Source organism: Carcharhinus amblyrhynchos, chromosome 2, assembly GCF_965287045.1.
Source record: "Carcharhinus amblyrhynchos chromosome 2, sCarAmb.v2.hapA, whole genome shotgun sequence".
Lineage (NCBI taxonomy): Eukaryota > Metazoa > Chordata > Chondrichthyes > Carcharhiniformes > Carcharhinidae > Carcharhinus > Carcharhinus amblyrhynchos.
Window position 1 is genome coordinate 78,797,063 of NC_137325.1, and position 13,029 is coordinate 78,810,091.

A 13,029-nucleotide genomic window follows, 5' to 3' on the forward strand; every position below is an offset into this window, starting at 1 on the left:
CACACAGTGACTCAAACTGGGAATCGAATCTGGATCCCTAGCACTGAGGCAACCATGCTAACCACTGTGCCACCATGCTGCCCACTCAATGGTGCTGACGGAATTATGAGTAAAACAATACCTTGTTCTATATGAACTTTCCAAGTGAAGTGTGATAGGTTCATAGGATTCAGCCAAAATGTATCATTTGGGAACTTACATGACAAAGAAAACATATAATTATGCAGCCGAAATCAATAATTATTGGATTACTACCTGAGCTTAAAAGGCGAGTTAAAAGGGCGAAAAGGGGGCATGAAATGGCTTTGGCTGATAAGATTAAGGAAAATCCAAAGGCATTTTACTCTTATATTAGGAACAAGAGGGTGGTTAGAGGGAAAATAGGACCTCTTAGGGACGAAGGAGGGGAACTATGCATTGAGTCTGAGGGAATGGGGGCGATCCTGAATGAATACTTTGCGTCGGTATTCACAAAGGAGAGGGGCTTGGTGTCTTGTAACGTCTTGGAGGGAGCTGTAGATCAGTTGAAGGAAATATCCATTATGAGGGAGGAAGTGTTAGGGTTTTTAGGTAGCATAAAAACTGATAAAGCTCCGGGGCCTGATGCCATTTATCCTAGGCTGCTTAGGGAAGTGAAAGATGAAATTGCTGGGCCTCTGACACAAATCTTTGTCTCTTCTTTGGACACAGGTGAGATCCCAGAGGACTGGAGGGTAGCTAATGTGGTACCTCTGTTTAAAAAGGGCAGTAGGGATAACCCTGGTAATTATAGGCCAGTGAGTTTGACATCGGTGGTAGGAAAATTGTTGGAGAAAATTGTTAGGGATAGGATGTATAAGTATTTGGAGCGTTGCAATCTGATTAGGGATACGCAACATGGCTTTGTTCAGGGGAGTCTTGCCTTACGAATCTGGTAGAATTTTTTGAGGAGGTGACAAAAACGGTTGACGATGGGCGAGCCGTTGATGTCGTCTATATGGATTTCAGTAAGGCGTTTGACAAAGTCCCTCACGGTAGGCTGATAGAAAAGGTTAAGGCACATGGGATACAGGGACAGGTAGCTAGATAGATTGAAAACTGGCTGGGCAACAGGAGACAGAGAGTAGCAGTGGAAGGGTCCTTTTCTAGCTGGAGGTCTGTCACCAGTGATGTGCCGCAGGGCTCAGTACTGGGACCTCTTCTCTTCGTAATATATATAAACGACTTGGAAGAGGGCATACGTGGTGTGATCAGCAAGTTTGCAGATGACACCAAGATGGCAGGATTGGCGGATAGTGAGGAAGATTGTCAGGTGACACAGCAGGATATAGATAGGCTGGTATACTGGGCAGATAGATGGCAGATGGAATTTAATCCTGACAAATGCAAGGTGATGCATTTTGGAAGGAATAATGCAGGGAGGAGTTACATGATAAAAGGTAGACCAATTAACAGTATAGAAATGCAGAGGGACCTGGGAGTACAAGTGCACAAGTCTCTGAAGGTGGCAACCCAGGTAGAGAAGGTTGCGAAGGAAGCTTATGGAATGCTAGCCTTTATAGGAAGGGGTATAGAGTATAAGAGCTGGCGTCTAATGTTTCAATTGTACAGAACGTTGGTTAGGCTGCATTTGGAGTACTGCGTCCAGTTCTGGTCACCTTACTACCGGAAGGACATGGAGACCCTGGACAGAGTGCAGAGGAGGTTTACCAGGATGCTGCCTGGTATGGAAGGACTGGGTTATGAGGAAAGATTGGGTAAACTGGGGCTCTTCTCCTTAGAAAGACGGAGATTAAGGGGGGATCTGATAGAGGTGTATAAAATAATGAAGGGTATAGATAGAGTCAACAGTGGCAGGCTTTTTCCTAGATTGGAGACAAATATCACGAGGGGTCACGAGCTAAGGGTGAGGGGGGAGAAGTATAATTTGGATACTAGAGGGAGGTTTTTCACACAGAGGGTTGTGGGGGTATGGAAAGCGCTACCAAATAAGGTGGTGGAGGCAGGTACGCTGGACTTGTTTAAGGTTTACTTAGATAGGCACATGAGTGAAACAGGGATGGAGGATTATAGGAGACAGTTTTAAAAAGGGTCAGAACCTCGGGCCAATACTGGAAATGTAATACTACACGTTAATGTTTTGTCTCTTTTAATCCGCAGGTGTGTCGGTCCACCTTGTTGTCAAATGAGGGAGATGCACACGGTGGGTCGTGCGTGGGCTGCTCTTGGATGTTTCGAGAGTGGTCTAGTACTTCGCGTCGTGGTGTGTGCTTAAACCTGGACCAGCAGATGGGCACCACAACAGCTCAGTGACTATCACTGCTAGCTGTGCAGATACATGGATTTGGGCCAGTGTCTGTGGGAGTTTGCGCATTCTCCCAGTGGTTGCGTGGGTTTCCTCCGGGTGCTCCAGTTTCCTTCCACACCCCAAAGATGTGCTCTTAGGCTGATTGGTGTACCAAATTGACCCTACACTATTCTCCCCTGAATCTGGTTACAATAGGGGTACCATTCGCATACACACGGGGCAAGGTAGGTGTAGGAAAATGCTTTGTTAAGATGGCGGCGCGGGCTTGTTGGGCCGAAGGGCCTGTTTCCCGTGCTGGGTTGTTCTTTGTTCTTTTGAAGTTGGCACAGGAGCAAACAGATTAGATGAGATGTTGAAAAGTGTGGCTGAAAGAGTAGTGTGAAAGACAAGAGACAATTCATTGGGCACTACTGGGAAAGACAATTCTGCTGCTGAGGTGGATTCCACTTAAACCAATGTCCTAACAATTCAAATCACTAGTGTAGTTGATAAGATGGTAAATGGGCTTTAACATAATAAGGGTAGGAAGCATTCAAGTAAGAGTATATTTTTAAGGCAGAAGAGAAATCAGGAAGTGTAAAGGAGAACATGTCGCTGTCTACATCAATGGGGACAAAGTAGAAAGGGTCAAGCGCTTCAAGTTTTTAGATGTCCAGATCACTAACAACCTGTCCTGGTTCTCCCATGCTGACATTATTAAGAAAGCCCACCAATGCCTCTACTTTCTCAGAAGAGTAAGGAAATTTGGCATGTGAGCTACGACTCTCATCCAAATTTTACAGATGCACCAGAGAAAGCATTCTTTCTGGTTGTATCACAGCTTGGTATGGCTCCTACTCTGCCCAAGACTGAAAGGAATGAAAAAAAGGTTGTGACTGTAGCTCAATTCATCACACAAACCAGTCTCCCATCCATTGACTCTGGCTACACTTCCTGCTGCCTCGCAAAGAACATAAGAACATAAGAAATAGGAGCAGGAGTAGGCCATCTAGCCCTTCGAGCCTGCCCCGCCATTCAATAAGATCATGGCTGATCTGTTGTGGCTCAGTTCCACTTTCCCGCCCTCTCCCCATAACCCTTAATCCCCTCTCTTATCAAGAACCCATCAACCCGCTTCTTAAAAATATTTAGCGAGGCAGCCTCCACCACTTCAACGGGCAGAGAATTCCAGAGATTCACCACCCTTTGAGTGAAGAAGTTCCTCCTCAACTCCGTTCTAAACCGCCTCCCCTTTATCTTGAGGCTGCTTAACTAAGGATCCCAAGCACCCTGGACATTTTCTCGTCCACCTTTTTCCTTTGGGAATCTGAGGTCACGTACCAACTGACTCAAGAACAATTCCTTCCCTGCTGCTGTCAGATTTTTGAATGGACTTACCTTGCATTAAGTTGATCTTTCTCTACATCCTAGCTATGACTGTGACACTACATTCCGCACTCTCTCATTTCCTTCTCTATGAATTATGTATTTTGCCTGTATAGTGCATGAGAAACAAAACTTTTCACTGTATACTAATACACATGACCATAATAAATCAAATCAAATATTAAGGCTGTTCAGTAGAAAACTGATGTGGATAAAATTAAAAGGATTGTGTTAGGAAGCATTCAGAGAGTTCAACAGTGATGTTAGGTCACCATCGGCTAAGGACACATCAGGGAAAAACAGTATAGTTAAAATTTTAGGTGCTACATCTGAATGCACAAAACATTCAAAACAAGATAATACTGACACAAATTGAAGTGAATGGGTTTAATCCATGAGTTATTACTGAGAATGATTGAAAGTGACCAAGCTTAGGAACTATATGTTCCAGGGTACTTGACTTTTAGAAAAAGTGGAAAAGGATGTGGGATTACATTGATAATAAAGGATGGGATAAATGCACTGATGAGGAAGTGTCTTAGCCCATAAAACCCAAGATGTTGATTCAGTACAGATGGAATTACAAAATAAAAAAGGTTCCAAGTAGTGTACAGGCCCCCTTAATTATCTAGTTTTGTTCAGAGTATAAATTTGAGTATCATGTAATGTTGTAATGCAATAATGAGGGACATTATTGTGGCACAGTGGTTAGCACTGCTGCTTCACAGCGCCAGAGACTCAGCCTTGGGTGACTGTCTGTGGAGTTTGCATGTTCTCTGTGTCTTTCCTCCCACAGTCCAAAGGTGTGCAGTTTAGATGGGTTGACTTTGCTAAATGGCCCTTTAGCGTCCAAAGATATGTAGACTAGGGGAATTAATGGGCTACGAGAGTTGTAGCTTACACGTGGGGTTACAGGGATGGGGTTAGCCTGGGCAAGATGCTTTTCAAACAGTGCAGACGCAGTGCTTTCTTTCTGCACTGTATGGATTTTATGATTCATTTAGATTGAGAAACCAAATTGGTAAAACTAGGATGAATTCATAGCATGCACTGACAGTTTTCTAGAACAATATGTCATGGAATCATGAATCAACAGGCTATTTTAGATCTTGTGTTATGAGACAGAATGATATACTAACGTTTTAGTAAAGGATTATTTGTGAAAGAGTGATCATAATATGATGGAATTCCATATTAAGTTTGAACATAAGAACATAAGAAATAGGAGCAGGAGTAGGCCATCTAGCCCTTCGAGCCTGCCCCGCCATTCAATAAGATCATGGCTGATCTGTCATGGCTCAGTTCCACTTTCCCGCCCTCTCCCCATAACCCTTAATCCCCTCTCTTATCAAGAACCCATCAACCCGCTTCTTAAAAATATTTAGCGAGGTAGCCTCCACCACTTCAACGGGCAGAGAATTCCAGAGATTCACCACCCTTTGAGTGAAGAAGTTCCTCCTCAACTCCGTTCTAAACCGCCTCCCCCTTATCTTGAGGCTGTGCCCCCTAGTCCTACTGTCTTTTTTGAGCGGGAAGAGTCTCTCCACCTCTATCCTATCCATCCCATTCATCATCTTATACGTCTCAATGAGATCTCCCCTCATTCTTCTAAACTCTAACGAGTACAAGCCTAGTTTATTCAGCCTCTCCTCATAGCTCAATCCCCTCAACTCCGGTATCAGCCTAATAAACCTCCTCTGCACTCCCTCCAGGGCCAAAATATCCTTGCGCAGGTGCAGCGCCCAAAACTGCACACAGTACTCCAGCTGCGGCCTCACCAATGCCCTATACAGCTGCAGCAAGACCTCCCTACTTTTATATTCAATCCCCCTCGCTATGAAGGCCAGCATCCCATTCGCCTTCCTTGAATCATTTGTTTGAAATTGAGATCTTATTTTTTTAAATTGTGGAGAAGTTGGTTTAAGGTAGATAGGGAGATTTGATTTAAAGATATGAGTCAATAATTAGTTAAAACATTTAAAGAAATAATTTCTAATTATAATGGATATAATTTTTTATGGAATAAATTTCACTGGAAAATTAGCACAACTGCAGCTAACTAGAAAAGTTAAGGTCAGTATTAGATTTAAAAAGGTGTTATAATATTGCCAAAAACATAATAATCCTGAGAATTGGCTGGGTTTTCAACATCAGCAAAAGATAGTCAAGAGATAAAGAGGGGAAAATAGAAACTGAGAACAAACAAACAAGAAATATATTAGCGTTTTCATAAGTATGTAAAAAAAAATTAGTGAAAGAAAATGTGGGTCTTCTAGAGGTAGAAATAGGAGAAATTATAATGGGGAATAAGGAGATACCTGCTTCACAGTAGAACACATGGGAAATTGTGGGGAACCAAAAGTCTAATAAGGATGAGGAATTTAAAGTAATAAATATTAGCAAACCGAGTATTTGAGAAATTGAGATTAAAAGCTAACAAATATTGGACTAGATGGCCAATCCCATGGATTTTAAATGAAATGGTTGCAGAAATAATGCATATATTGATTTTGACTTTACTGAATTCCTTAGATTTCAGAATGGTTCCCATGGACTTAAAGGGAGCAAATGCAACCATACTACTCCAGAAAAAGAAAAAAAGGGAAGTTAATTGCTCCAGCATCAGCCATTGGGAAAATTCTGGAATCTATTATTAAGGATGTGGTGACAGCATAATTGGAAAATCACAACATGATGAGGCTGAATCAACACAGTTTAATGAATTGGGAAATCCTTTTTGACAAAAATGTTTGAGGTGTAACTAGTTGGGTGAATAAAGGGGAAAGCATATTTTGACTTTCAGAAGCCATTTGATAAGGTTGTTACACAGAATAAAGGCTCATGGGATTTGGAAAAATATTTTAGAATGTATTAAAGATTGGTTAATGGACAGAAAACAATAGGAATAAATTATTATTTTTTGAATGATGAAACTAGTGAAGTGCTTCAAGGATGTGCTTGGCTCTTAGCTATTAATAATTTATAATAATGAGTCAGTTAATCTAATATATGCAAGTTTGTTGACAACATAAAGGTAGATAGGAAAATAAGGTGGAAGGAGGATGCAGAGAAGTTGTGAAGAGATACAAAATGGTTATGTGACTGAGCAAGGTGACAAGTGTTTTCAGACACAAATGAATGTCCTGCCAAAGGAGAAAATACAAGGTATGGTGATCAAAAGCTTGGACATAAAGGTGGGTTTTAACCTTAACAAGTGTTAGCATCATAGAATCCCTACATTGCAGAAGAGGGCATTTGGCCCATCGAGTCTGCACCCACTCTTGCCCAGGCCCTATCCCCGTAACCCATTTATTTTACTCCACTAATTCCCCCTAATCTTTGGACACCAAGGGGCAATTTAGCACAGCCAATCCAGTTAACCTGCACATAATTGGCATGTGGGAAGAAATTGCATCACCCAGCAGAAACCCACACAAACAGGAGAACATGCAAACTACGCACAGCTAGAACTGAATCCTGGTCCCAGGTACCATGAGACAGCCGTGCTAACCACTGTATCATCCCAAAGTCTGAATTTTACTCTGTCCCCACCCCCCCCACCAAGCAGAGTTTCAGGCAGGGAGTTGGGGCGGCAGCACAATGGCTAGCACTGCAGCCTCACTGCACCAGGGACCCTGGATGAATTCCAGTCTCGGGTAACTGTGCATTTGCACATTCTCCCCAAGTTATTTCCCTAGTTAGTCCAGATAGTCTTAATTTGGTGGGTGTGGGTCAAAATGGAAAACTGTTTCTGAAACCCAACTAAATTGCTAAATGTCAAAAATGTGAAAGGTGCATTGGTGCAGTGAAACATAGCAGGATCCTTGTGCTATTGTCGGTTGCTATAATTGATCTTTGTGTTTGATGATATGTGTTGACATAAAAAGCATTTAATTTTGAAGTACTAATATCACACAATTAGCACAAAATATAAGCTCCTGTTCAAATTAAGTGATGTCACATAGGAGTGGGCTGCAGTTTTTAATTCACACAAAACATAGTATTAAGTTGAACTATTTAAAGACAATAAAAAAAAAGTGACAACATGCGAACTTCAGAATTTATTTTGCAATGCAATTTTATTCATTTGGGCAATTTAGAAATATACATAAAAAAGCTCAAATTCTACCAATGTGACCTCAAAACCGAAGTGTTGAACGTGAACTTGCGATCTTTTGTATCTACTCAAAAAATTTAAGTACAAATGAAACTGGTAAGGTCCTTGGAGCAGAGGATGTTTGTCCACAGCTCCACTCAGCGTAATGTTCTGCAGTGAATGTAGCCATTATAGAATGAGAATAAAGGAAACTTTAATACAGACCAAATTACCTTTCAAAACAATTTATTATGAAAATAAAAAAGGAAAATTCACAAAATTTTGTGTCCTCCTTTGCAATGGAATTCTGAATTACATTTCATTTGCCAGAGCATCTTGCTTCCAGTGTTAATGCACCACAACAGCAACTTAAACTTTTTTGCAGAATTCTTCAATTTACATCTTCTGGCCATTCATATCATGCAGTATCTTGCCAGCTACGAAGTCTCCATCTTGTATCCAAATTTTTCTAATTCAGCTCTGGAAAGAGAGTTGAAATACTTCATCGTTACCTTTGGACAGGAGAACTCATGATCCAGAGTAAACAATAAATTCAGAATCCTCTAATTTTCTTCCCTTCCTTGAAAAATAAAGACAATCACAGCTCTAAGGACACTCATCTTTTCATTAGTAACCCATACAAGGCAATACCCACACTAAAGAAAAGTATTTCTCTAACCTTCTCTCTTAGGTAGGAACCATTTTTGTTGTAAATCAACATGCAGTAATGTTCACATTAAACATCAGTATATGACATTAATACCAAATCAAAAATCAAATTTGGAATGATCCATTGCTATTTGCCAAGTCAGGTTACATGCACGAACGCTCAATCTTTACTTTTTTCAATAAATACTATGATATTTCGCACTAATGCTTCCTCGCTCAGTATCCAAGTATTTTCAGGTCACCCTGTCACTACTGGCACTAAAATCTTTCTTTGCTGTGTTCGGAAATTTGTCAAATTGCTCAGGTCCTTGTATTTTGTCATTAATCCACTCTTAGCTTCCAAGCCCCTTCGCCCAAATAATGTTCAAACTCCATGGCACTTTTCCAAGATTTGAATACTATTTTTGCATCTTAAAATAATTATAAAATTCACTTTGTGGCATAATTTTCACAGGCTTTGGAGTTGTATAGGACTTAATTTATTTAGCTAAGTGCTTAAAGGTTTAAACCAATAAAATGATCAACTTAGTTACATCAATGACAACTACTGAAGATCATAGTTGAATGAGTGTGTAATGTGTTATACTTTTCAAAGCTACAAATGTTCCTGTAGCAAGTTAATAAATCTCAGCCACTCCATGTCCATTCACATTCAGTGGCATTTCTTGTTCAACTGACCAATTTTGGGAATGAGTGTAAAAGCAGCAAGAGAAAATTCCCCAACGAGTGTTTTGTTTTTGCCAATCCAGTATATTTTAAGGGAGTCTGAAATACATTTAACCCAAAGAAATAAAGGATTAGAAGGACTTTTAGGGATATTGACTGAACTTATGCTACCAGAACATCCAGGATTATGGGCCAAGCCCTGGAAAATGAAAATGGTGTTGACAGATCTTCGTAAACACGATGGGCCTCCTTCTGGGCTGTAAACAGCTAGGAATCTATGAAACTTACAGGTTGAATCGAATGAAGTGGAAGCGAAAAATGCAACCATGGCACAAAGTGAGGTTTATAAAATACTTAAAGATGTAAGAATAGTATTCAATACTTGGCAAAATACTGAGGATTAATGAACATCATTTGGACACAGGGGATTTGGTGTCAAGGGTGGACAGAAGACAAAAAAGGATGCCAGCAATATGACAAATTTCTGAACACAGCAATGAATGGTTTTAGTGCCAATAATGGTGACAGGGAGACCTGAAAATAATTGGATACTGAGCAAGGAAGCATTAACACAAAATATGCCAGAATATTATAATATTTATTGAGTTGAGCAGCTTTCATGCATGTAACGTAACTTGGCAAATAGCAATGGATCAATGGATTATTCCTAATTTGATTTTGAATTTGGTGTTAGCATTCTACACTGATGCATAATTTGAACATTTTTGCATGTTGATTATGTCAAAAATTATATAAAGGTGCCAAGAACTTAAATTGGAAATCAGGATGTCATGTGACATTCCAATTATATTTGGGATGGCAGGGAATTAAACAGTAGCAGATGAGCCAAGAGATAGAGAAATTAAGAGGGTTAAGAGATAGCAAAGTTTATCAGGAATTATATATAATGACATTGTTATCCTTTTGAATAGAAGTGCCACATATTTATGCAAAGTTAAATCAAAGGGCAGTGATCACGAATACACAAATCATCCAAGATAAAAAGCGCATGATTTAAAGTTATTTTTCAGACTGGAGAGATTCATACAATGGGTTCCTCCAGATATTGGTATTAGCACCATGGCTCTATGGGGGGACATTTTTAAAATTTGCCAATAATGTGGGAAATATAGTAAACAGTGAAGAGGATTAATAGACTTCAGGAGGACAGTGACTGATAAAATGGGCTGATATGCCAGATGAAATGCAATGCAAAGAAATGTACTTTACAAATATCTACAATCATTCAATAACCAAGGAAGTAGGGCACACAAAGAAAAGCACTTACCCTCTACTTTTCATTTTGCTAAAAAATGTTGGAGTACACATGCATTCGACTCCCAAACGCACAATTCAGTTGAACAAAATCTTGGCTGACATTTCAGTACAGTATTAAAGGGTTGCACCTTCAGGCCAAACAGTTGGGACATTAAACAGAAGCCTTGTATGTCTGCTCTGCAGGATGTCATTTTTAAAAGAACTGTGACTATATGAAGATTCAGGAATTCTATCAATGTTCCTCCCTTAATCAATACAAACAAAAATATATTCTATGCTATTCACCACATTAATGTTTATGCTTTTTTGTAATACATTTATAAAATGGAAATTTATTTGGCTAACATTCAAGGTTTAATGATAATCTGGAAAGAACTGCCTGAAAGAACAGTGGAAGAAAATTAAACAGTAATCTTCAGAAGAGAATTTAATAATTATTTGAAGGAGAAAATATTGCATGGCTACAGGGAAAGTGAAGAGGATAGCGCTTTCAAAGCTGGGCAGGCACAGAGTGGCCTGAACGGCATCCTTCTACGCTGTACAATGAGAATTTCATGGTTCAAAAAGTTAATATTTTGTGTTATTTAAATAAAATTAATAGGCTTTTTTTAAAAAAACAAATATTTAAATTATGACTTTGTATCTGGACAACATTGCATTTTTGACAAACATGCATGGTAAACTTACATTTTAACTGTTTTAAAAATTGAAACATATCATACGGAAATATTTATGTTGTGGTCTCCGTGCAACAGTATTCCATGATCTTTAAAGTGCTTATGACCGAATGCACCATAAACAGTCAAGATTATGCTCAATATACTGTGATGCATCCACCACGCTTCTGGTTAAATACAATCCACTTACGTTGTGGGAGTTTGTGTCTGGCAAATTGAAGTACAAAAAAAATTATAGAAACTTACAGCACAGAGGGAGACCATTTGACCCATTTGTGCCATCTCAATGAACGTGCTGTTGTGCTTATTCTCACATCCCTGCTTTTTCAAGTACTTGTCCAATCCTCTTTTGAATTTAATTATGGAATTAGTTTCCATTATCTCTTCAGGTAGAACGTTCTAGATCCTGACGGCTAAAAGTCTCAACTTCACTTTTGATTCAAAAGAATTTGCAAAACAAATCTATGATCTCTGGTTATTAACCCACTCACTAGAGGGAATAAGCTTTCCTCAGTCAACTCAATCAAAGCCTATCATGAAAACATCCTAGCTTTCACTGTTCCAAGGAGAATAGTCTTAATTTTCCAAGCCTTTCCTCGTAACTCTCATCCCTGTTAACATTCTGGTAAACCTGCTTTGGACCTTGTTTTTTTTTACATCTTTCCTGAAAATGTGGCGCCCAGAATTGTCCACGACATTCCAGCTGAGGCCTAACCAGTGACTTAAGGTTCTGGTCAAATCTCTCTTTTATATTCTACCCTTCTTTTTATAAATTTAAGTAACTCACATACACTCTTAACTATCTTATTAACTTTTTGTGCCAAATTTAAGGATTTGTGTACATGAACACTAAAGGGTCTTCTTTATAAAAGCAAATTACTGCGGACACTAGAATCTGAAACCAAAAGAGAAAATGCTGGAAAATCTCAGCAGGTCTGACAACATCTGTAAGGAGAAAAACGCTGACGTATTGAGTCAGCTTGAAATTCAGCCCTTCTCTCCTTACAGAAGTTGCCAGACCTGCTGAGATTTTCCAGTGTTTTCTCTGAATGGGTCTTCTTTGCTAGCTTACAAATAATCTCATTCCATCAGTTCTCACTTGGTGCAACACATCATTGCATTGAAGTCTATCAAACTTTTGCCCATTTCACTATCCCCATCGTTAAATATTACTTTGCCAAGTTTTTCATAAATCTGTGACTGAATAGTTTAAAACAAGCCCAGTTTCCTCATTTCACACACAATAAATAGGTGGCCACCCGTCCAGCCTACCGCACCATTCAATATCATTGATCTTGTGCTTCATAAAAACTAGGAGCAGGAGTAGGCCATCTTCAATAAGATATGGCTGATCTTTTCGTGGATTCAGCTCCACTTACCCGCCCGCTCACCATAACTCAATACCTTTACTGTTCAAAAATGTATTTATCTTTGCCTTAAAAACATTCAATGAGGTAGCCTCAACTGGTTCATTGGGAAGGGAATTCTACAGATTTACAACCTTGGGTGTGATGAAGTTTCTCCTCAACTCTGTCCTAATTCTGCTTCACCTTAGTTTGAGGCCATGTCCCCTAGTTCTAGTTTTACTTGCCAGTGGAAACAACTTCCCTACTTCTATCTCATCCATTCCCTTCATAATCTTATGTTTCTACAAGATCTCCCCTCATTCTTCTGAATTCCAATGACTATAGCCCCAGACTACTCAGTCTCTCCTCATATGCCAACCCTCTCAACTCCGGAATCAACCTGGTGAATCTCCCCTGCACCCCGTCCACTGCCAGTATATCCTTTCTCAAGGCATGTATAGGGTGTCAGGGAGGGGTATTAACTCTGGTGGGAGAATAAGTCACGTCCTTTTCAGGACAGTTTGCCCACCCTTTGTCCCCACCTGGCACTCAGCTCTCACCTGTGGCTCCCCGTAGCTGCTTGCATTCGACAGCAGTTACACCCCGGGCAACAGCTTTGACAAGCCGGCTAAACCAGGCGAGGGT

General features: G+C 39.9%; 1 protein-coding gene across 1 annotated transcript in view; it reads right to left on the bottom strand.

Moving 5' to 3' along the window:
• Window positions 1-7,712: 7,712 nt before the first annotated feature.
• The window catches only part of sem1 (SEM1 26S proteasome subunit), a 29,073-nt gene continuing 23,756 nt past the window's right edge, over window positions 7,713-13,029 (bottom strand). The window contains exon 3 of the mRNA XM_080216689.1: window positions 7,713-8,228. Within this exon, the coding sequence (XP_080072815.1) occupies window positions 8,186-8,228 (43 nt within the window). The 3' untranslated portion in view covers window positions 7,713-8,185. The remainder of the gene's footprint in view (window positions 8,229-13,029) is intronic.